Source organism: Herpailurus yagouaroundi, unplaced genomic scaffold (genome assembly GCF_014898765.1).
Source record: "Herpailurus yagouaroundi ecotype Mexico unplaced genomic scaffold, PumYag 77, whole genome shotgun sequence".
In the NCBI taxonomy this organism is placed as follows: domain Eukaryota; kingdom Metazoa; phylum Chordata; class Mammalia; order Carnivora; family Felidae; genus Herpailurus; species Herpailurus yagouaroundi.
Window position 1 is genome coordinate 3,892,551 of NW_024412388.1, and position 24,743 is coordinate 3,917,293.

The 24,743-nt window shown below is 58.6% G+C and overlaps 1 protein-coding gene across 6 annotated transcripts in view; it reads left to right on the top strand.

The window, feature by feature from the left end:
- Positions 1-24,743, top strand: part of KCNAB2 (potassium voltage-gated channel subfamily A regulatory beta subunit 2) — an 82,249-nt gene that overhangs the window by 8,204 nt on the left and 49,302 nt on the right. For 4 of the 6 annotated variants that reach the window (XM_040459635.1, XM_040459652.1, XM_040459645.1 and 1 more), the window contains exon 2: positions 24,412-24,540. In XM_040459635.1, the coding sequence (XP_040315569.1) occupies positions 24,464-24,540 (77 nt within the window). In that variant the 5' untranslated portion in view covers positions 24,412-24,463. Of the gene's footprint in view, positions 1-13,495; positions 13,591-14,620; positions 14,711-24,411; positions 24,541-24,743 lie in introns of those variants that run through there. The other 2 variants (XM_040459636.1, XM_040459638.1) reach the window with 2 other exon arrangements.

Sequence of the window (24,743 nt, forward strand, 5' to 3'; positions counted from 1 at the left end):
ATGGGGGTGATGGTGGGGATGGCAGTGGTGATAGAGGTGATGGTGGGGATAACAGTGGCGATGGGGATGGCGATGGTGGTGATGGGGAGGATGATAATGGGGGTGATGGGGTGATGGTGGGGATAACAGTGGTGATGGGGATGGTGATGGTGGCGGTGGTAATGGGGATGGTGGTTATGAAGATAGTGATGGTGGTCATGACGATGGGGTTAATGGTGAGGATGATGGCAGCAACGATCGCTGTCACTGTCATTATTTGTACCAGAGCTGCCTTTGTCCAATAACAGCCCTGCTCTTTGTCAGGCCCCTGGTTAAACCTGGCATGCATTTGCTCTTAATCCTCCCGCCACCCCAGGATTGGGTAATATGATTCTCTGCGCCTCACGGGGGAGAATAGGCACCATGCCTCGCTCGGGTCATGCAACCAGAGGACGGAGGTAGGATATGACCTCAGAGGACTCCCGATCCTGTGTCCCAGACCAACCTCGTGACGGGGCAGGTGCACGCCCCTGGCCTCACTCCTGGTCTAGGGTCATCGGGATCCCTGGTCCAGGTCAGCATACAGGGAAACCCCAGGAAGGCGCCGCCCGGCCCCCAGCTGGCCACCCTTGCTCCAGCTCCATTGATGAGGAGGTGAGAACTGGCCCTGGCAGAGCACCACCCCCACCCCCGACCCTGTGGGATTCCCAGGCTGCCACCGGAGCCTTTCCCTGCGTTGTGCACCCAGGCCGTCCTCACCAGAAAGGGGGCTGAATCTGAAGCAGCAACAGGGTGGCTGGGAAGAGGGACCCCTCCCCTGTCACCTGTCTGCTTTCCCTTCTGCCAGCGGAGACGTGGGAGCTCTCCACAGTCCTCACCCAATTATGGGGGACGCTCACTGCCAGTGACTGCGTTACACCCTATTGGGTTTCCATCATTCACTTAAACATGATTTCCTTAGGGGTTTAGCGGCCGTAGTGAGGTTTGTGTGTGTCTAGGTTTATTTGCTGTCTTGAACCTCTAGGATATATTTAGAAGTAGGATTTCTGGATCCCAGGCTATAGATCTGTAATACCCCGGTTGTTTCACCAGAAGATTGTGCCGTGTAGCCCAGAAGTAGCAACATCTGAATGGAGTAGCTTCATCGTAGCCTCACCAACAATGGGTATTCTCATTTAAAACTATTTTTCCCTGTGAATTATGATCACCAAGGCACGGCGCCTGGTGACTGTCTTCTGCATAGCTCTTAATTCAGCAGAGCCTTTAATGGATGTGCTGGGGTAAAGCTGGCTTTCAAATTGCTAGTGTGGTGCTGCATGGGCAAGATATTAATCTTCCATGCCTCCGTCATGTGGTGCTAGGACCGTAATCCTCTTTGAAACCATTTGTTATTTATTCCTACAGCCCCCTGGAGAGCGGGGAGAGCCCCAGGAGCCTGCTCACAGATGCTAATGCAGGGAGAGCTGCAGAAATATCCCTGTAGACTCCCCGCCCCCACTCCTGACCAGGGTGTGGAGCTAAGCCAGGGCTGGGGACACGGGGCTCCAGCACCCCCCACCCCAAGTGGTCTCCCCTCCCCCAAGCGAAGGCTGTTCCTCTGCCTCCCGTACAGCCTACTGAGATCCCAAGGCTTAAAGGGTTTGGTGGTGGGTATGTCAGTTTCCTAGGGCTCCCAGAACAAATTACCACAAATATGGAGGCTCAAAATAGCCGTATTTACTCTCTCGAAGATCTGAAAGCTACAAGTCTGCAACCAGGGTGTGGGCAGGGCTCATTCCCTTTGGAGGCCCCAAGGAAGCGCCTGCTCCAGGCCTGTCTCCCAGCTCCTGGTGCTGCCAGTGACGTTCCCAGGTTTCTAGATGTGTCATCTGCCCCCACCTTCACATCTCCTTCTTTCTGTGTCTGAATCTTCTTCTCTTCTTACAAAGACACCTGTCACTGGATTAAGGGCTCCCCCCACCCTCCCAATCCAGAGTGACCTCATCACTGGATCCCTACCTTAATTACGTCTGCAAAGACCCTGTTGTCATATAAGATCATACTCTGGAATTAATACTTTGACCTTTTGGGGGGGGGCAGGTACACACCTCAACCTGCTGCAGTGGGGTTCTGCCCCCAATGTCCACCCGCACCCCCAGTGCCCTACAGAGGGTTCTATGACTTTCTTTCTAGCCTCCTGTTTATTTTCCCCTTGGCGAAGATCACATGTCAGGTGTTGCTGGCGGGGGTGAGAGTTCACGAGGACCCCGGAATGGGGGCACGGGGGAGAGGGGGCTGTGTCAAAGGCCCACGGTTACACCGGAACTAGGGCTTCATGCTGTCAAGAATGGGGTCTTCCCCAGCTGCATCTGCCGGCTTAGTGGGAAGGCAGGAAGGCAGAACCCCCCCCCCCCCCCCGCCTCCTGCCCAACCAGGTTTGGCTCAGCAGCCCGGAGAGGCTGTGGGAAGCCCAGGCCCTCCTGCTAGAGCTGACCTGAGGGTGACAAGGTGAGCAGGTAAGACAGGGCCGTGTGTCTCATTGACGGTGGATGGGAGGCACTCAGGTAAACCCCCTTTTCAGGATGCCAGCCTGTGAGGGGGCCCTGGATCTGTCAGACATGCTGCTCAGCCAGAATTCTGCTTCTCAGGATCCTGCTTCCCCTCTGCAGCTGGAACCAGGATCTGGCCCCCAACTTCCAAGGGTCACTATCGAGATGCACCTGAGAGTGAGGTTAAGAGCTACCGTCCAGGGATCCGACCCCCACTGTGTGTGAAATCGGCACACGGTCGGTGCAGACGGCCAGCCTGGAGCTGCGCCAGGCACTGTGCTAAGCACAAGGGAGGGGGACTGGCTGGACATGATGGCCAGAGTGTCCCAGTGCGGGGCTGGCCCAGAGTAGGTGGCTCCGGTCCCCACAGCCCAGGACCAGCCTCCCCACCTCCGATGTTGCTGCAGAAACTCACATCAGTGAGCAAGATGGCAACAGCCACTGCTCCCCAAACAGGCTGCACAGGGGGTGGCTTCCTGCAGGGCTCCAGAGGGGAAGAGACCTCAGCCCCACCTGGGGGAGGGCTAGGTGCCCAGGCACTGCTTGGGAACACAAGACAATGCCAGCGTGGCCACTTCATGTGGACAGACTGTGAAATTGCCCATCTGGGAACACCAGGAAGCTGGGGTCCCTCCTCCTCCCGTCCTGGGCTGTAAGCGGTTAAAACGCACCCCTGTGCCACGAAGCTTGGAGCAGCTCCATCCATCGGTGGATGCCACCTCGGCTCCCTCCTGTGTCAGCTGCTCTGACTGCTGAGTCAGGCTCTGAGACGCAGTAATCAGTGCTCATGGCTGTAACCACCGGCAGAATTGCTTATTTCCTTCCCGTCCCTGGAACTCTGTTTTCCTGCCTCCGCTCAGTTAGGACTTGAGCCGTTTGTGAGAGATGTTTTCTTTATGGTCTCTTACCATGGATACCCCCAAAAGAGAGGGGGAAGCCAGGCCCTCCCAAGGACACTGTGCAACACCGTTACTCTTGCCATCGCAGAGGACGGGGCTGGGGGGGGGGCGGGGCCTCCGGGCCCCTCCCCTACCTTGAGCAGCCCCTTGATTCATTGATCACCCTGCTGAGAGGTGGACGCGCGCCAGCCAGGTCCTCGCAACCCTGCAGCTGCAGCCGCGGCCTAGAGGGGCTGGAGATGCTACGGCCGTGATGGCCATAGGGTGTCCTTAGCTCGGTGCAGTCTGTGGGTTGCCCGGCCACCCCCAAGGGGGCCGCTGCCTCACCCCGGATCCCCACTCTAGCACCGGTGAGGAGGGAATCCTGAAGGGGAGCCATTGAGACCTGCAGGCTTTCTACTTGGCGTGAAGGGCAGGGCTTGGGTTTTGCAAGGGAAATGACCCCCTAGTCTGGTCCTGCTGTAGGAAGCTGCACCCCCCCCCCCAGCCCCCACCCCTTGCAGGACTGCCAGCACCAGGGACAGAGCTCCCGTGTTCCCCGTGCATAATCTTTAAGCCTCTCCTCTCGGAAGGACCAGATCAGCTGGTCCTGACCCCAGAATTGGTGAGAACCCTCCTTGCCCAGCCCCATGATCTCACACTGCGTGTAACTCCCACCCAGGAGGGGCTGCCCCTTGGGAACTCAGGCCTTGGGCTGCCTCGTGGGGAGATGCCTGTGGCCTCGATCATGGTCTGGTTCCCCTGAGGGAGGCACTGGGGCAGCCCTGCCATTCCTCTGGGAGCGGGTGCAGCTGGAGCTGTAGAGACAGGAAATTGGCCTTGGCCAGGGCCCAGAAGGAAGAAAGCAACAGCGCCCCTGGGTGTGCTTCATCCCCAGGGAGGTAGGAGCAGATCCAACCCCCTCTGCCTCCCTCCAGAAGTGTGGGACACGCTGAGTCTGTTTGAAATGCGCCGTGGCTGCATGTGCACTTCCCCTGAAGACGAGCCCGAGGGTCTAGGTGGCATCGTGTGCTTCTCAAGTCCTTCTGGCCACCCCACACCCCTGTGGGGACCCTGGGCCCTCGGTCTTTACCTGCCCCGTTGGCATCTACTTTTTAGAGCAGAAGGAGGCTGCCCATGGGGTGGCCTAGGACGTCAGTGCCTTCTACACGTGGGAAGGTCAGCACTACCCGTCTGGCCTGCGCGGGGTGGAGTGTCTGGCCTCTGGAAGGCGAGGCCTTTTCCCGGCATCTCTGGGTACCCAAGCACCAGCAGGCTACGGGCCACTTGGCTACTGGGTGGCGTGGGCCCATGTGTGTGCACGTACGTGTGAGTGTGTGTGCGCACGCACATGCACACACCCCTTCAGATCTGCTTTCTGCTTCCCGTGCCTACACCCCCCTCCCCGAGCTTCTCACCAGGGCTGGCCTGGAACACGCCGTCCACCAGGGCAGTGCGGGGGGCCGGGGGGGGGGGGGTTGGTGGTGTTCTGGTCTCTCCCTAGATTCTCTTGATAAACTTCCTGTAAGATGAGAAACCCCTGACACACTTTCCCAAAAGCGGATGTAAAATTAGTTTCAAAGGCAAGCGAGAACCGCATGATGTCCTGGAACTCACATTCGCCCTGGGCTTCTGCTGTGGAGTCCACACGCCCTCTCCTGGGACTGCTGGGATGAGATTTTGCTGGGATGTCAGAGACACTCTCTCGCACTCGGCTCTCTGTCTGTCTGTCTTTGGCAAGATTTCCCACGCTTCAGTCACTGGCCAGCCATCTCAGGATCTGGGTTATACGTGCACACTTCCAAGCCCGTTTCTGCGTTTATATTTTTCCCTTAAGCTTTTTTTTTTTTTTAAATAAGCTTATTTTGAAATGAATTTTGCTGCTCCTGCAAAAAAGAGAAATCCAGCATTACTTGTCATAGTTTGGAGATAACTAGAAAAGAAGTAGGTAGATGTTGGATTCAAGAACGATCTCAAGGGGCACCTGGGTGGCTCAGTTGGTTGAGTGTCCAACTTTGGCTCAGGTCATGATCTCACGGTCCATGAGTTCAAGCCCCGCGTCGGGCTCTGTGCTGACAGCTCGCAGCCTGGAGTCTGCTTCAGATTCCGTGTCTCCCTTTCTCTCTGCCCCTACCCTGCTTGCTCTCTCTCTTTCAAGAATAAATAAACGTTTAAAAACCATTTTTTTTAATCTCAAGTGTGATCAGGACATGCAGACTTTGACTGTCTCTGCCTTAGGGGATGTGGGATGAGCCCTTGCTTGCCTTCTGGAGATTCGGGGGTGTTCCAGTCACCCCATCCCCTAGGTCACAGGCAGGCTACTCATGTTCTCAAGGGCGAGCCGAGGAGTCCCTCCTGCCCCTGCTCTGGTGAATATGAGAGATGGGGAAGCCTTGGGGCATCAGCCCCATATATATATATATATATATCTCCTTGTTGGATTTAGGCTCCGGGGCAGAGGGCAGTTATTGGGGAGGGGGTGCCCAGGGGCAGGGCTGGCATTCAAGTGTTGAAGACTTAGACGAGAAAACTATAGGGAGCGTTCTCCAGAAATCATCGTGGATTTGGGGGCAAAATGGCATAAGGTTGTCATTCAGAGTGTTGGCTTTGCAGTTAGGCAGACCTGTCCTAGCTCTTTGCCTCTTAGAGTTGTGTGACTCTAGGTAGGTCTCTGAGAGGACGCAGATGGTACAGGAGTTAGAAATGGAAAGTGCGAGCTGCCTCCCCACTGTTTCCCACCCCCGGGGTAACCCTGAAAATACTGCGGGGTGACCCGTCTAGGCCTGGGGACCTACCGATGGACCCTGAGGCTGGTGAAGGCCCTGGCAGATGGGGAGACGTAGCGGTCCCCCGAGGCAACAGCAAGAACGAGGACGGGACTGCCATGGGCACAGGGGCATGAGGGAAGAGGCAAGCAGTTGGCCCCAAGGTCAGGTGTGCCAGAAAAGAGGTGCAGGCAGGTGGGCCCAAGGTCAGGTGTGCAGGAGGTTCAGAGAGGAGAGAGAAGACTGGAAAAGTAGGCAGGGCTGGCCGTGAGTGGTTCAGCATGCAAAGCTGAGGTGCTTGGACCTGACAGAGAAGGCCCTGGGCAGCCATTGAGGCCTTTAGGGAAAGGCATGATGTGATAGGTCCCTGGGTGGGCAGCAGGAACGGGACTCTGGTGACAGGGGAATGACCATAGTCCAGGCAGGCACTCCCAAGGCCAGCGGTGGAAATGGGCAAGAGAGGGAATGTTGCAAGGGATGCTCATGTGGACAGAGCCCACAGAGCTGGGAGTAGGAACCTGTGCTCGGGGCAGAGGGGTGACATGGAGGCACGGCTAGCCGTGGGGCTCATGGTGGCGGCCAGAGCTGAAGCTCGCGGGGTGGGGGTGGGGGGCGGGGGGAGGGGCAAAGTAGCGTCCTGGAGGGTCGTTCAGGGGAAAGGCTCCACGAGTAGAACACTGGAAGCAAGAGTGCTTGGAGGAAGAGGAGCAGCCTGGGGTGCAGGTGGAGGTGACAGAGTTGGGGAGGTGATGGAGGTGATACAGGTGCAGGGGGCAGAGGTGATGCGGATGTGTGCGCGCGTGTGTATACGTGTGTCTTCACGCCCGTGCACGCGTGCCCCTGAGGCGCCCGGCTCTCCGCACGCTTCAGGAACCCAGCATCGTCCTGCTGGGGGTCCAGACCTGGTGGAGACTCGAGTCCGGCTACAGCCTGAGATGCTGACCAGGGCCCGTGCAGGCTGCACTGTGGCACCCGGCGGCCCCTCGGAGGAGCAGCTGGAAGAGGATGTGCTCTCACCTCACCACTCACCACCCTGCTCGTTTCGGCCTCGCGGGGAGTCCGTGTTAACTAGAAGGAAAGCACCGCCCGATCGGAGCAGCAGGACATGCCTCGTGCGTTCAGCCTGTCCTGGCAGGAGGGTCTCCACGGGGAAGGAGGCAGCCCCGGTCCCGCCACGGGGGGCTCGCCATCAAGTTGGGAGACAGCCAGGGGAACAATCACGAGCTCTGAAGGAGAGGCACGCGCTGACATGTGACAGACGGGTCACTTTGGAGAGAGCGCTCCAGGACACTGCCTCTAGAGATGTGACGTTTGAGCAGGGACACAAAGGAAGAGCGTGCCAGGCAGAGAGACAGCACCTGCAAAGGCCCTGCGGTACAAGAGAGGAAACCGCTCCGGCCAGGGACTGAGGAGCAGGAGAGGACACCGCCAGCCTCTCACCTGGATGTCCAGTGGGCAGAAATCAGGAGTGGGACACCCAACCGAGGGAGCCCCCCAGGCGCCCCAGTGGCGCTTCCTCTATCCACGCCACTAAGAGGACACATTGTACCCCATCCATTCAAAGTCCAACTTCAGGGCAGGACCTTGAAGGCCCAGCCTTTTCTCCGGGACTGCGCAGGTCACCGTGTCCAGGAGAGTGAGGTGTGGCATCTCTGGCCTGCTGTTTTCATCAGGTAGAGGCTCTGCCGGCGTGCGAGGGCAGGTGGCCTTACGGCGGAGGACGCTCTCCAGGTGCATCGCTCCTCCGCACTAATCAGGAGCATCACAAGCAGGGTTTAAAAATACTATGCTTATTTCATTTCAGTGCAGGAGCGAGAAAGAGAACGTACAGCCTGTATGAGCAACTCACATCAAAAATAAATGAGGCAACAAGAGTAACCAAAAATAGTACGGCATCGGAGGCAGCAGCCTGTGTCCCTCGGCCAGCTGTCCCCGGCGAGCGGCATCGCAGAGAGCGGCCAGGAGGACGGCTTTGCGTGCTTATTCCGGAACAGATTAATCAGGCCTGCAATCCGATGATAGATCAGAATTACTAGCAAAGTAAGAGCAGGATAATTACTCGGGGCGCACAGGGCCCCTGTACGTCCTCCCCTCCAGCCCTGCACCCCCGCCAAGCAGCGGGCCAGGGTGCGGCCAGCAGGCAGGGTGGGGTCACCTCTGACCTTCCTGGCAGAATGTTCACACAGGACAGGCCCCAGCCCCCTGCGAAGCAGATGCTGTGGACCTCACGAGGGCCCACACTTTTGTCTTGATCTCATTATGGTGGACGTCGCCTTTATTTTTTTTATGTCATTGATCAGGGTTTTACAAACTACAAGGACCCACTCCAGCCCACCACCTGCTTCTGTAAATAAAGTTTTATTAGAACACAGCCACCCCCGTCCAGTCACACACTGTCTCTGCTGGCTTTCGCACAGCCTTGCTGCCGAGACCACCTGGCCCACAAAGCCTAAAATATTGACGCCCTGGCCCTTACCCGCCCAATCTTGGCAGGTCTCCCGCCCTAGATGTTTTTCATCATATGCCTAAGCATCCTAGGCAAGCATCCTGTCCACCTAAAGACAACCATTGGTGACAGGGTTCGGTTTGGGGCTGTGTCTGTGCCGATGTTGACTGGAGCTTTAGACGTGTTGCTGGGGGCGAACAAAGAAAAGAAGATTCTGCAATAATTAGGTTTCTCTTGCGTCAGGAACATCTTTGGGGCAGGGATATTTGAGCCACACAACTAGACTCAGACCCCCGCCCCCCGGCACGCCCCTGTGAAGGGAGAGCATATGTGCCGCCACCTATGGACAGCTACAGGTGTCCCACTGGCCCCCGAGGGCCAGGCGGGGTCCCCACGCCCACCTGCTGGCCTCCCTCCCTGCTCTGTTCCCCAGGCATCGGAGAAGGAGCAGGTAGAACCCTGCTGGGCAGGGCCGGGAGGGACCTCGCTCTTGGGGCGTCCCTTTCCCTGCAACGTTGTCTGGACTGTCCCTCTGGCTTCCATGAGTCATCGTGGAGCCCTTTCAAACCTCGAGCTGGGCCTGTGGCCCTGCGTCCACCCATTCTGGGGCCTTCTGGGGAGGGGATCCTTTCAACAGACCACAGAGCCAAGTCCTGAATTCAATCAGGTGTTTTGACTTGGCCTGTCCTGAATGCTTGGGAAATCTGCACGGCATGTTCCCTGGGGAGGCGTCCCCCAGGAAAGAAATGCAGGGAGCTTTTCAACCGTGAAGGCTCACATTGCTGCGAAGGCTCCGGGGGACCCCTCACACATGGCGTGACAGGTGGGGAGTGTAGGCGGGATGGCGGTGGCATTACTGAGCACGTGCCAACAATAACTCGCCGCGTGGGGACGCGTGGCCCCCCGCGTCAACAAGGGCTCCCCCTGATGTTGCTCGCCTCTTCGTGGTGAGGTTTTGGACGAGGATGAGCAGAACCCTAGAGGTCACACCGCCCCCGAAACGGGTCTGCCTTCTGGATAGGGGTTCTTAGCGTGGATTAGCATGTCCAGTCCCCAGAGGGGAGGTTGTGATCTCATGAGACGAAAACCCCCAGCCGACTCCCAGGGTTGGCTTGAAAGACACCAAACCCCCCACCATGCCCCCAAATGCGAGAGACAAATAACAGAGTCCAAGAGCATGCTTGTGGCTCAGCGCTGAGCACCATGCAGAGAGAGGTAAAGACCCAGACCTGGGTCCAGAAGCAAGTGTGGGCACAGGGCGGAGAGGGGTGTGGGACGGGGAGGCTCATGTGAAGCAGGCGGGTGGTGGGGGGTTCGTTTCTCCAGGAGGGAGGCCAGGCTGTCTAATGAGGCGTGGTGACGAGCAGTGTCGTCCTGGGTCAGGGCTCTGCAAACCTCTTGTACGAAGGACTAGAGAGCACATGTTTCTGGTGTGCAGGTAATGCGGTCGCTGTCGAAACCCCCCCGGCCCTGCCATGTAGCATGAACACAGTCGTGAACAATATGTGACTAAGTGCTGTGGTCTGAATGTGACACACACCCCCGCCACCCCCCACTCCCCCCCCTCCAAATTCACATGTGCTGACCCCCAGTGCAATAGTGTTTGGAGGCGGGGCCTTTGGGAGGTGATTAGGATTTGACGAGGTTGTGAGCCCGGGGCTCTCTGATGGGATTGGTGCCCTCGTAAGAAGATGATGAGACCCCAGCAGCCTCGCTGTCTGCCATTTGAGGACACAGCCCGACTGTGAACTAGGACTCGGGCCCTCAGCAGACACTGAGTCTGCCGGCACCTTGATCTTGGACTTCCAGCTTCCAGAACCGTGAGAAGCCCATGTCTGTTGCCGAAGCTCCCCCAGTCTGTGGCATTTTGTTATGACAGCCAGAGCAGAACAGCACAACAAATGAGCATGGCCCTGTGCCAATAAAACTTTATTTATGGATGCTGAAACTTGAAGTTTATGTAATTTTCATTCCCATGGAACAGTCTTCTTTTGTTTTTCTTCCAACCACTTAAAAGCCACTCTTCGCTCACAGGCCACGCAAACACAGGTGATAGGCTGGATTGGGCCCCCGGGGCCCTTGCCAAACCCTGTCCCAGAGCAAGGAAGGAGACCCCCTCCCTCCCTGACTGCTGACCAAGGCCTGAGATACTGTTCCTGGCTCCGGGTGCCTTGTCGTTTTCCAGAGAATCTCCGCCAACAGCAGACTGGAGGATGTGACCTCAGTGTTGATGTTCCAGAAAGAGGCCGTACCCAGGGGTGGCTAATTATGTGCCCAGGCTCTGAAGTCAGCCCCTCAAGCGTCAAATCTCTGCCCCTGCACTTAGCGGCCAGCTGACCCGGGCCCAGTGTCCTCCACAGCATGACGGAGTCTCCCAGCCACCTTTACGGTTCTGTAAGGGTTCCGTGTGACAGAGAAGCAGTGCACATCGCGTGCCGTTGGCCCAAATGAAATTTAAGTCGGAAACCTCGGGGGGAAACGTTGAAAGACACGGCAGGGGAGCGGCGCGGGTTGTGTGAGGATGTCTGCGAGACGGACAGGAGCGCCGTGAGACGTAGAGACAGGATTTGCCTCTGGGGAGCAGAAGTGGGCCTAGCGGGTGTAGTTACAAGGACAGGGATTTCAAATCAACATAAAAAGGACCTTTTTCATCATTTCGGTTGTCCTGGGGGGGGAATCATCTGTCCCCAGGGGACTCATCTGGGTGATTTTCGAGATCTGCCTGCGAGGGAATCTTGCAGAGGAAAGCGGGGTCTCCAGCGCCCTGGACCTGGGCCTCTGCCCCTCACCCTGGGGGAGTCTAGCACGTGCGAGACCAGTTCTCTGGCTACGTACGCCCGGGGAACACGCCCCCTCCCCGCCGCACCCCCCGCCGGGTCTCAGCCGGAGGAACACGAGTTACATCAAGGCAGTACTTGCTTCTTAAATTGTGGAAATATCCAGAACCGCTGTGAGGTTCCCCCCCTAGCAGGAAGATGTTTGGGGGTGGTCTCAAGACCAGTCTGGGACACGATCTTGTTCTCTGGCCGAGTCGTGGGGGACAGCAGTAGACTCTGCTCGCTGCTTGTCGCCCCACTTGGGCCTTTGTAGTGCCACCTCCTGGCCCCTGAACCTCCCTGAGACACCCCTGCCCGGCCCCAAACTCCCAGCGTCACTCCTTCTGCTGAAAATGGAGGTAGAACGTGGTCAGCAGCCTCCTCCATGAGGAAGAATGTACCGGAAGACTCCCTTTCCATCAGGAAAGCGAAACTTTCCTGGAAGCCCCACCCACCAGGACTCTGCCGCAGACCGCGTCCCAGGCCACAGTAGCTGGGAGATAATTCAGGAGTGGCGACTGGGCCAGCAACCCTACCTCCATGTTTACTGATCCAGCCTGAACGTGGGGCTCAGACTCATCGGTGCCAGAGAGGAGCCCCTCCTGTGGGGTGTCTCCAACGTTCCTGCCCCGCATTTGCGCACTCGCCAGCCCTCCTGGTCTAAGGTAACTGTTTACAAAGAGTCGCCGGATGCAATAGCCACGTAAGGGCCAGGGATGATGCTGGGGTGTGAGGGCTGCAGATGGTCATGTGAAATGTTCGACTTTTGCCTGCTTCCTGGAGGTCTGTGGTAGCACTGAATTAAGCCTGCCTTCTCAGGGCACAGGGTCACGGGGCCGGCGGGCGCTGGCGGGGTCCCGAGTCAGGCCCGAGGGGGCGCTTCAGACCAGCAAGAGGAAAGAGCCCCGGTCCAGAGTCACACCCTCCTGGTTCCCCTCCCAGCTCTGCCACTGACGACTGAGTGCCCTGGGATACGATTTCGTATAGCGAGCCTTGGCTTTCTCATCTATAAAGCGCTCCGGCCTGTGGGGGCTACAGGGCGGGGGGGGAGAGTCTGGGGTGCGGCCCAGAGGGGCTCCCCTCCCCCACTGCCTCATGGTCTCTCTCTTCCATTGTCCCATTTGCTCTCCTCTCTTCTGCCTCCTGTTCACCTCCCATCACTTGGGACATCTGAGCGCCCCAAACCGTTCACTTCTCTTACCTCTTTTCCCCGTCACCCCGTCCGTGTCTTAACCCTGCTGGGGACACGTAGCGCCACCCCTGATCTGAGGCACAGGGGCTGAGCTGGCCGACTCCCTGTGCCCACCCCTGGGGGAAGGGGGGCCCGCTCTACTCCCCGGAACCGTGGGGAAGGGGACGGCCAGGGCTGCGGTGGCACAGCACAGGGGCAGAGGCCCCTGGCCGGCACAGGGACAGAGGGGATGCTCCGTCCGGATCCTCCCTTGGCCTCCACCAGCTGAGGGGCCTCCCCAGGAAGGAAGGGTAGAGCAGGGAGAGGCTATGAGGAAAAACAGTCCCCTCCACCTGTCCTCCCCCCGGGGGCCGCCCCACCTGCACACAGTTTGCTTGCACCTGCTGTGCCCTGGCACCGTGTTGGGACCACTGGGATGGGAAGTGGGCGAGGCCGAGCCGTGCAGAGCTCAGAGCACAGCTTGGGAGCTGGGTCTGAATCCCAGCCATGGGCCTGACCTTTGACCCTCAGTGTCATCATCTGTAGAATGAGGAGGGCAGCAGTACCCTCTGAGGACTGTGGGGATGACCAGATAAGGGGAAACAGGTGGAAGTCGTGCAGCCCAGCCCCGGTACCAAGCTGGCACCGAGAAGCGGAAGTCTGTGACATCCCCAGGAGCAGCCGGGAGCTGCACGTGTGTCCCTCTCCCCCTCCGGGAAAGGGGCCCACTGCTTGCCTGCCAGGGTCCGCTCCTGTTCTGGAGGGAGGGGACACGCCCAGTGTCCTTCCCCTTCTCGTCCCCTGCCCCCTCCCCCGGAGAGGCGGCTGTGCTGCCAGCCAGGAAGGTTGGGGTGTCCGCCCGGGAGCGGAGGCCCCACCCCAGCGCCTCGGGGGCCCCTGGCTCGCCAGGAACCCTCCCACATGAGCTGCCACCCACTTCCTGGTTGGCCCTGTGGTCCCGTGCCTTCCACCTCATAGGCACGAAAATGGTCTTGTCTCAGGAACAGGTACCTGGGGTGTTTCAGGGATCCTGTTTGCCGAATGGGGTTTGTGCTCGAGGGGGGTGGGCACCCCAGCTCCCTGAGCGGGGCTTAGCGCTCCCCTGACATCCAGGGTTAATCGGGCCGGCCACTGCCCTGGGGCCCCGTGCCCGCACGGGGCTGGCTGCAGCCGGGAGAGCTGTCCCTGCTGGACCCAGGCACAGCCCGTGTGGCCATCTGTCACAGCAGAGCAGCTACAGGCGTCCTGCCTGCACGGGGACACCGCAGGCCCCCCACAACCCGGCGACAACAGCCAGGGCAGGCGGGTGGGGCCGAGCAGGCTGGCACCCAGCAGAGGTGTCTGACTGGGACACGGGACACAGTTCTGCCTGGCGTCCGCTTTCATCCCTGGGGCAACAAGACAGGAGCTGCCTGGAGATCAGAAGCGCTGTGGGGCCACCTCTGTCCTGCCCTTGGGGGAGAGGGAGCGCCAGCTGCCAGGCGCTCCCACAAGCTCCTGGAGGGATCCCTGCCCATCTGCTTCTCCCGAACCCCTCTCCGGGGAGTTCCCGTCTCTGAGAGGAAAGTAGTTTCACAGGCAGAAGAAGTGAGGGTCCCTGCCTTAGAAAGAAATGAGCGGGTCCCCACCCCTCGTGTCTCCCGCAGAGCTGAGCACAGGGCCAACAGCAGGGTAGTGGGGGGGGGGGGAGGATAGGGGGGACCCTGAAGCCACTCCCCACCTGGCGGCTCTGTCTTGGGGAGGCAGCCCATGGCCCCCACGCGGGAGAGGAGGGCAGGGGTGGTCAGGGAGTTCCCTGCTGCCCAAGGGGCTTCCTCCCTGCCCAGAAAAGAAGCCAAGTGCCTCTGGGACGGTGTTCCCTCCCTCCCCCACCGGCTTCTCTTCTCCACTTCTGTGCCAGGGTGTGGTCACGGTAGGAGGGTGAGGCGGGGGTGGCCAGAAGGAGGCGGCAGGAGGGGCCTGCCAGCTTCCCGAGGTGGGGCAGGAGGGCCACCAAGCTTTGCTGAATGAATGACAGAGGGGATGCCGTGGTGACAGGGTTCCGGAGCACGGAGCACGCGGGGGCTCGCGTCCTACTTCTTGCCCTGACTAGCTGCAGCTCTGAGGCCCCCTCTGCCCTGGCTCCAGGTGAGGGCCCGTCCCGCTTGTGGTTGGCGCGACCCGGATGGACGGGGTGGTGCTCCTCGGCGCCAGGGGTGGTCCAAGCTTCCACTTACTCGCAGGGAGGGCGGGGGGCAGTTCCCAAGACTGGGGGTCTTTGGCCCCTGACCCTGGCGGACCCCTGTCAGTCGCTGTGCATCCCCTGGGTGTGCCTGGGGGCCACAGCAGGGCTCCTGCTTCAGTCGGGAGGCGCTCAGCCTGCAGGTGCATGACGGGTGGTGTGGATCTGGGTGGGCTGCATGAGGGCAGAGGCATTTCAGTGTCGCTCTGGGAAAGTTGAAAGTTTGGGGCCATGATGGGTTTTTTTTTTGTTTGGTTGGTTTTTTTTTTGCATCGTGGCACTAATGAGATATGAATGGGGCCTCTCCCTGCAAGAGTGTAGCCGGAGCCCCATGCTAGGGTGGCCTGTGTGTCATCAGGGGACAGGCACCCGAGTGTTGCTTTGCAAACAGTTTCTAGCCTGTCGTCTTTTTAAGAAATTCTCACTGGGACTCTGCAGCTTGGTCCCTCTGTGTCTGCTGCTGTCCGAACACGTGACATCCACGGTGCTTCTGTCAGGTGGGCTGATGGCCATGCCGCTCCTGGCTCAGGAGCTTGGAGGACAGACAGAGGTTTCTCTGTGGCAAAGAGCAGGGGGTCCTGGCCGGGGCCCCCTGCCCCCAGTAGTGTTTTCACCGTTCTCCCTGCCCCCCATCCAAGGCTGAGCATGGCCTGGGGGTACTGCTTGGAAATGGGGTTGTGGATCCCCGGACCGCCTCCCCACCGGGCCCCAGGGCCATCCTTCCAGCCCCTGGGCCTCTCTGCTCACGCCCAAGATGCCCCACAGGCAGAGCCGATCCCCCGAGTGCACTCGGACTGGCAGTGCCTCCGCGGGCGGACTCACTGTTGCCCGCCACCCCTGCTCACGGGGAGGAGTGGGCTTGCGTCTCGTGGCACCCCGCTTGTGGGAGAGAGAGGAAGGGTGTGTTACGCAAGCAGCCTTCCGGATCTGGTGGTTTTGAGCAGTTACACCTCTTCCTGTCTCTTTGTGGGGTGCACACTGGCTGCCGTGGCTGCTGCAGCTTTGGACCCATAAAAGGCGGTGGTTTCACGCCATGTCATAGTCACAGTGGTTCTTCGGGGCTTTGGCAGGAAGGATTTCCAGGGACGGGGTAGCAACACACAAAGTAAGCTGAGCTCGACAGACAGGAGCTTGAGTCCCAGCCCCGAGCCCCGAGGCTTCTGGGAAGAGCCCCCCGACGTCCACCACCCCCAACAGCAAGAACCTCTCCTGTCTTCTCCCCCTCGGGCAGCGTTCACGAGCGCCCAGCGTGTGCCTGGTGCTGCTCTGGGTACTCGGACCCACCGGGGAACAAAAGAGACAGAGCTCCCTGCCCTGGCGGAGCCAACGTCCAGGGGTCTCACAGGAGATGGGGAAGGAGTAAACATGGGGAATCATCCATTGTTGGTGTCTCGGTAATGACCCACGCCAGACCTCCGGGTCCTCGCCCCCGCCCCCTTATGAGGGCTGAGCTTTGCAGCCAAGAGAACAAAAGTCCTGAGCCCCTGGCATAAAAGACATCGAAGCCTCTCTCTCTCCACCCCTCCCTCTGGAGGAAGCCAGCTGCCTCGGCATGAGAGACCCAGTGGTGGGAAGGGGGCCCCTGCTCACCCCTGTGTGTGAAACATCTAGCGTCTCCAGCCCCAGCCCAGCAGACACCCTCACCGCAACCTCAGGAGAGACCCTGGGCCAGAGCTACCCGGCCGGGACAACCCCCAATCCCTGACTTTCCAAAGCCACGTGAGAATTCTTTGTTGTTTCCAGCCCTAACCCGGGTCACATGGCAACAGGTGAACTCATGCAGTGTTAGAATTCTTTTTGTTTTTAAGTTTATTTTTGAGAGACAGAGACAGAGACAGAGTGCGAGCAAGGGAGGGGCAGAGAGAGAGGGAGACACAGACTCCGAAGCAGGCTCCAGGCTCTGAGCTGTCGGCACAGAGCCCGACGTGGGGTTCGAACCCACAAACCGCGAGATCATGACCTGAGCCGAGGTTGGATGTTTAATCCACGGAGCCACCCAGGGGCCCCCAGTGTTGTAATTCTTAAATCCTCCACTAGGTGGGGACAAGCCTTCGGGAAGCTTGGAGCTTCCAGGATGATCAGGAATTGGGATGCAGCCACAGACGGCCCAAGAAACACAGGTCCCACTATGACGCTGAATCATCTCTGCATGTGGCTGGCCACATCCACAAGGGGTTCGTCTTTTTCTGGGGAAAAGACGAGCAGCCCCCACGGGCAAAGCAGAGAGGCGGCGAGGGAAAAGCAGATGTGGTAGCAAATCCGAGGACCGTAAGAAGATGAGACCACCGCCTGGGAGGAGGCGGCGGCACATCTGTGCCCCGTGGTGCACACCTCCTTGAGGAAGGAGGTATGATCAGGGGCTCCCAGGTCCTGGACCGGCACCTTCTGTCCACCAGGGCCAGGCACAGGTGGATCCCAGCCCGCGGCCCTCCCAGCGCACCCCCACCCGTTAGCACGTCAGATCCTCCTCAACTCCCATTATCCCATTTCACAGATGGAGAAACTGACATTTAGGAAGGTTGAAAGAGCTGCCCCAGGTCAGACAGCAGATCTGAGCCCAACCGGACCTTGCCTCCCTCCCTGACACCTGGAATGGTCTCCTCGGGTCACCCACAAGGCGGGATTGTGTCATCAGACCAGCCCTGGAGGAGGATAGAAGCGTGTGTGGTGGCTCTGGTGAGGCTTCGAGTCAGGCACTGTGACCCAGGGCTCAGGAGCTTGTGCTAAATGACGTTTCCCACTGCCCGGTTTTCTTGCGCTCCAGAATCTACGGCGGTGAGACGAGCGGAGGCTTTTTCCGCCAACTGGAGGTCCCTCCCGTGACTCATGAGTCATAACTTCATGTAACGAGGATGGGCCTGAAGGCCGAAGCCAGTAGAACATACTCCCAGGAGGGCTGAAATCACAGCTCCATTCACCTTCCGTGAGACAGTCCTGGGGGACCAGGGGGTGCGTTCATCCGTGGCGATGGTGGAGGCAGGTCTGCCGAGGCCCAGGCTGGAGCTGACTCGGCCTCACTGCTCACCATTAGCCAAAGTATGTGTGGCCGTGTGTGCGTGCACATGTGACTGTGCGCGAGCCCTGCGTGCGAGTGAGAGAGCGAGGGAGGGAGAGGAGGAGCAGAGAGAGGACAGAGAGCAGGTGTACAAACCAGACAAAATACAGACAATCGGAATAGAACGGAGGGCATATGGGCGTTCCTTGCTGTGCTGATTCTTTACAACCTCAATGATGTTTGAAAGTTGGCAGAATAGTAAGCTGAGAAGAAGAAAGGCAGTGCCCATAGATGGAGCCCTGGGCTTTGCGGGGGCCTGCCGTCGTTGTCAGCCCCCCTCCCATACTGTCTGAGAGCTGGGACTTACCCATTTTCTTCCCTCCTGAGCTCAGAGCATTTTCACTCCTTCCCTCTGCTTCCATGAGAAAGTACCGGCAGGGCTTTGTGAGTGTTTCATGCCTCAGTTTCTCCGAGAATGAGTCAGGCGGCTTGCTCAAGGTCACATCCAGAAAAAGTGGATGGAAGTGCAGGGGACGGAGGGGCCCAGACTGCGGACCTCCAGGCTGCACCCTGGGCCAGGTAGGCTCTCAAATGGCTTCTGAAGCCTTTCTCCCAACCTCCCTTCCTCCGTGATCCCTGGGATCGGCAGCCTCCCGCTAGCACACTGGCCCCTCGGGATGGCCGCGGGACAGACGCGGTCTCTCCTACCTGGACTGTGGCAGCTGCAAACGAGGAGGAGGGCTCTGGGCAGGCCAGCCGAATGCAGGGCAGGGGGCAGGGGAAAACCTCACCGGTCCTCCTCCCTCCCCAGGAGGTGGCAAAGGCACCAGCCCCCCAGGAGGAATGAGGCCTGTTGTTCTCGTGAAGTGGGCACGAGGGCATGGCCAGTGCCTGGCTGCAGGTCGGGGAGCTGGCTGCTGGCTCCAAGGGGAGCCTGACCTTCAGAGTCCAGGCGAGGTGGAGAGGAGTGTGACAGGCGGCCTACTCAGGGGCACCTCCCTGAGTGCAGCCCATATTGTCCCCGTCCCTGTAGCTGCCCTGAGTACCACACCTGGGACCGACAGAGCATTGCACCCTCCAGAGAAGACTGCCCTTGTCCCTCATGCGGCCAGGGTCCCCAGGCCCACCCAGCACAGCGGGCAGTCTGTTTGCCCTTAATGCAGACGCCTGGCCCCTTCCCCTCTGCTTTTCCTGGATGAGCCTTCAGCAGGCTGAGTCAGACTCATTCATTCATTCATTCATTCATTCATTCATTCAACAAATATTTGAGTGTTTCCCGGGCACAGGTGTGAACACAGCAGACACATTCATGGAGCTGGTGTCTTAAAGGGAGGGAGACACAGCCCACAACTGGGACACTAGTGAAGTAGAAGGTATGTTGGAAGGTGACAGTGCTAAGGAGAAAAATGACCAGGAGAGGATTAGAGGAACACGGGGAGATGGGGTTTGCAATTTAAGACAAGGCGTCCAAAGAAGACTCAGCAAAAAAGTGACCTTTGTACAAAGAGGCAGAGGTCGGAGAGGGGGCCTTGGGTGGTTCACGGGGGATCAGAGAGCTTCCGGCAGAAGGAAGCCCGAAGGTTGGAGTGTCTGTGGGTTCATGAGACACCGAGGCCACTGGTGAACTTCAGGCCTTCCCTCTCGACAGAATGGGCAGCCACTGGAAGGTTTTGAGCAAAGTAATGGCATCTGATTGATGTTCTAGTAGGATCGCTCTGGCTCCTGTAAAGTAGACCATGAGAGGGGCGCCTGGGTGGCACAGTCGGTTAAGCGTCCGACTTCAGCCAGGTCACGATCTCGCGGTCCGTGAGTTCGAGCCCCGCGAGTTCGAACCCCGCGTCAGGCTCTGGGCTGATGGCTCACAGCCTGGAGCCTGTTTCCGATTCTGTGTCTCCCTCTCTCTCTGCCCCTCCCCCGTTCATGCTCTGTCTCTCTCTGTCCCAAAAATAAATAAACGTTGAAAAAAAAATTTGTTTTTGAAAAATAAAGTAGACCATGAGGCATAAAGGTGGAAGCTGAGACCCATCAGGAGGCTGTTGTGAGGACTGTAAGAGGGAAGGTGGTGGCCTGGACCGGAGAGGAGGTGCTAGGGGCCACTGGGGCAAGCATGGGATTCTGGATGTTTCTGAAGATGCCTGTATAATGGGGGAGCCGGGGTAGCGGCGGCCAGGGGCTCCACGTGGGACAAGTGAATCTGAGACACTTGCTCCGCACCCTATAGAGATGCCCAAAGGGCAGTTGAATAGATGAGTCTGGGGTCCGGGGGGGGGAAGCTGGGACCTGGAGGTACCGTCGCACGGGTTCCGGTGTAAGCACACGATTCAGAGCCAGGAGACAGGTGGAAATACGAGGCGCTTCTTGTGATGCAAAAGAAAAGAGACTCACGGTCGCAGAGGTGAACGGGGCAGCCAAGGAGACTGAGAAGCAGCAACGGGGAGACAGGAAGAAAGCGTGCGTCCCAGGAGCCGGAGGGTGGGGGCAGCCCCGCCGTCACCCCCAAGCCGTGGGCACCGTCAGACTCAGCAACAGGAACGTGACCTTGGCAAGAGTCGCTTCCTCAGAGCGGCGGAGGCAGAAGGTAGAATTGCGGACCAGAAAGGACAGCTCTTTTGAGGAGTCTTCCCGTGAATGGAAGAAGGGAAGCAGGACAGTTGGTGGAGAAGGAAGAGGATCCAAGAAGCTGTGCTTTTTGTTGTTTAAGATGAGCGAAGTAATGAGCGACCGCGTGAGGAGGGCAGTGCTCCATAGAGGACAAAGAATCCGCATTGAGAGTCGAGATGCTCTTGAGTGGGGGCGGGAACGGGGGGTGTGCTCAAGTGGGCGCCGTGGCCGTGGCCGTGGCCTGGCCAGGCGGCCAGGTGGCAATAGGAGGGGAAACAGAAGGTTCTAAGTCACGTGGCAGAGGACGCGTTGGGGACTTCAGGGGAGAGGCGCGCCAGCGTCATGCTGGAGGCGGGGGTGGGGCCTACAGCGGGGTCAGCAACCTGCTGTGTAAAGGGGCAGGTGGTAAATATTTTAGGCTTTGGAGGCCAGACAGTATGTTGTGGTGGCCCGGTGTCACAGTGTAGCACAGACACAGGTGCGGCTCGTGAGCTGACGGGCACGGAGGTGTTCCGGTAACACCTTACAGAGACAGGCGGCAGGCTGCATCTGGTCTGTTGTTGCTAATTTGCCAGTTCCTGGTCCGGGACCCAGGCTGTGGGCCAGCAGTCCTCAAAGCGTGGTCCCTGGGCCAGGAGCACGAGCATCACCCGGGGGACTAGTTAGAAATGCAGATTCGGGGCGCCTGGGTGGCGCAGTCGGTTGGGCGTCCGACTTCAGCCAGGTCACGATCTCGCGGTCCGTGAGTTCGAGCCCCGCGTCAGGCTCTGGGCTGATGGCTCAGAGCCTGGAGCCTGTTTCCGATTCTGTGTCTCCCTCTCTCTCTGCCCCTCCCCCGTTCATGCTCTGTCTCTCTCTGTCGCAAAAATAAATAAACGTTGAAAAAAAAAATTAAAAAAAAAAATGCAGATTCCTGGGCGCACCCCCTATCTGTGGGACCTGAGACTCTTGGTCCCCACAACAATCTCCAATTCAGACGGAGCTTGTGATTCTGGAATCCTGGGAGTTAAGTACCCCTGAGTGCCCAGGCTGGGGGTTGAGACACCACCGCTTAGCAACTGGACCCAGGGAAAGCCAGACAGGAGAGAGTGGGGTGTGGGCTGGGTCACATCCCCCAGTGAAGGGCACAGGCATCCCGCCTGCTATGGGCTGCCTGGCCCCATCCCCTTCCACAAGACCCTGTGAGGACATGCTGCGTCCCCCACCCCTGTGGCCATCCCTCCTCCCCGGTGACCTCTGGACCACCGTGTTTGGACGCAATGCCTGGCACTCTGGGGACCCCCAGTTCTGTGGCTGTGGTTTCCTGTCCATGGACAGGGCTCCGTGTTGTACAGGCAGCCACCGGGACCTGCGCACAGTAGGGCCTCGACAGACATTCTGTGCACCGGTAAATGACTTAAGGTTAACGACTTTCATGAGAAGGTTGGCTTTCGTGCCCTGAGCCACCTGGCAGAGCAAACCCCAGGAGCACCTGATGGGCACAGAGGGGAGCCTGCCTCTGAGGCCTCCCACCCCCAAAGCTGCAGGACTCCATTCCCCTGGAGCTGTGTAACTGACCTCTTTCTGCGGGAGAGGCACGGTGCCTCTTTCTTGCATAGATTTGGGTGGGGGCAGTCAGGCTGGTCCGTCTGGTGACAGTGACCCTGATGGACCCCAGAGTAAAAGAATAGGTCACCAGGAGGCCTTCAGGGTCTGCCCGGAGCCATCCACCAGGTGTGGATGGACAGGGCCAAGCAGACAAGGGGCCTGGGGCCTGGGGAGAGGTGAGCCTGGGTCACAGCATCGCAGGTCATGAGGAATCAGCTGATAAGCCTGAAGACTGGATTCGGCATCAGCCAAGGATCTACTGCATTTCTTTTAAGGATTTAAGTGCATTTTTTTTTTTCATTTTGTCATTTCTTTCTGAATGAGATTTCTTAAGAATGAAACTTTGCAGGGGGCGGGGGCACCTTCACGGCTCAGTCAGTTAAGCATCCAACTCTTGATCTCGGCTCAGGTCTTGATCTCATGGTTCGTGAGTTTGGGCCCCGCATTGGGCTCAGCTCTGGGCGCGGAGCCTACTTAAAAGAAAGGAAAAGGGGCGCCTGGGTGGGTCGGTCGGTTAAGCGTCCGACTTCGGCTCAGGTCATGATCTCACGGTCCGTGAGTTCGAGCCCCGCGTCAGGCTCTGGGCTGATGGCTCAGAGCCTGGAGCCTGTTTCGGATTCTGTGTCTCCCTCTCTCTCTGCCCTTCCCCCGTTCATGCTCTGTCTCTCTCTGTCTCAAAAATAAATAAACGTTAAAAAAAATTTTTTTTTAAAAGAAAGGAAAAGAAGAAAACTTTGGGGACCTTCGCTGTCTGCATCATTTCTGTCATTTCCGTGAGGCTGTCTCTGTAGTGAGATAACCTCTGATTTGCGTTTTCTCTCCCCATTTTTCCAGCATGTTCACACACATGCGCATGCCCCTCACTCAGAGGAGAGCTGAGTGACGAGTGAGACCTAACCTGCACTACGTACGAGCCCTCTGCCGGGGTTGGAACGTGTCCAGAGAAAGCCTGCTTCCTGCTGGCAGGAGGGTCACGTCCCGGCAGAAGGAAGAGTGATGGGCATTCACTGAGAGGCCCCGCTGGGAGCAGGCGGGGCTGCATTTTGAGCCCAGACTATCCTTTTAAAGCCCATCGGCGTGGTGATTTTGGATCAGAGGACCATCACTCTTTTGGAAACCCTGTATGACATCCCTGCTGAGTACCAAGCCCTGTTTGAGGCACAGAGGATGTAACAGTGAACAAAACCAGCAAACTTTCTGTGCTGGTGGGGCTCGCACTCCAGAGAGAGTTAAGACCTCATAACTCAGGGACAGACCATCAAGAAGGTCCCTGGTGCTGACTACACAGGACAGCAGGCAGGGTGCTGGGAGAGAACCCCTGAGCATGATAGTCAGGGGCGGGCTCCCAGAGGAGACCCATGCTGAGAAGGTCGGTCATAAGGGTATTTCAGGCAAAAGGAGCTGTAAGTGCAAAGGCCCTGTGGTAGGTGTGCCCTTGGCCTGTCGGAGAAGAGAAGAAAGGGGTGCATGACCTAATCTCCTTTTAAAGTAGAAATGGAAGGAGGGAGAGCAGTCAGGAGGTCCAGGTGACATGTGGGTGGCTCAGCCTGCGGGTAGCAGGGGGAAGAGTGAATGGACAGACATGTCTGTTGCATTCATTATGTGTTGCTACATAAAAATACTGCTGGAAGCGTAGGGCCTGAAAACTCAGTTTCTGTGAGTCAGGAGTCCGGCAGAGCACAGCTTACCAGGGTCCTCTGCTTCAGGGCCTCACAGGCCTGCAGCCAAGGTGTTTGGCCAGGGCCGGGGTCTCATTTGAAGGCTCAACTGGGGAAGGATACTCTTCCAAACTCACGCAGTTCGAAGGATTCACTTCTCTGTGGGTGGTTGGACTGAGGGCCTCAGTTCCTGGCCTCACGGGCCTCTCCAGCACGGCAGCCCGCGTCGTCACAGCCAGCAAGGGAGGGAGTCTGCGAGCAAGACAGAAGGCACGACTGTATCACCTGATGATGGAAGTGACACCCTGTGACCTGTGCCGTGTCCTCTAGGGTGGGAGCAGGTCACTAGGTCCGGCGCACACCCACGGGGAGGGCGTGAGTCTCTGGAGCCGGGGTTATCCGACTGGCTGCCTTCCTGGAAGCTGCCCCGGGGCACCTGGGAATCTGCAGGCTCAGGGACGAGCCTGGGTGGTGGTGGTGCCACTTCCTGGGACAGGGGAGACAGCCCAGAGTTCTAAGTCCACAGATTTCCCCTGGCACCACCGGGAAAGGGCTCCCGGACCCTCAGGAAGGCAGCTGGGGAGGCGGAAGGGAGAACTACTGAACCCAACCACCCACCTTGTCTGAGCCCCCATGGGCTGGTCTGTCCATCTGGTGTGGGGGGTACAGGTGCCCGACATACAGGGCCTTCAGTATCACAGAGCTTTCTGGGCAAACCAGACTGCCCTTTTTGAACCACCTCCCCTCTACTCTGCTTTTCCTCCAGAATCTTCCGTCCGTGAAGAAGAGGGCAGGTCAGCACAAGTGAGGCCGGCTCCATGTATCCGGAATCGACAACGGGCTCCCCAGCGCGGCTCTCTCTGCGGCAGACGGGCTCCCCCGGCATGATCTACAGGTGATTCCCCCGCCCCCCCCACCCCATCCACCTGGGCCACTCTCGGGGTCAGTCCTGCGTCTGGTTGGGGGGGTCCCTGAGGCCAGCCCCACCCCTTGGCCCAGAGGGAAAGATCGAGGGAGGCCCACAGGACTCTGAGGTGCATGTAGGCAAGCTCTTTCTCCAAGGAAAGGAATGGAAACTTTTACAACCAAAGTGGGACA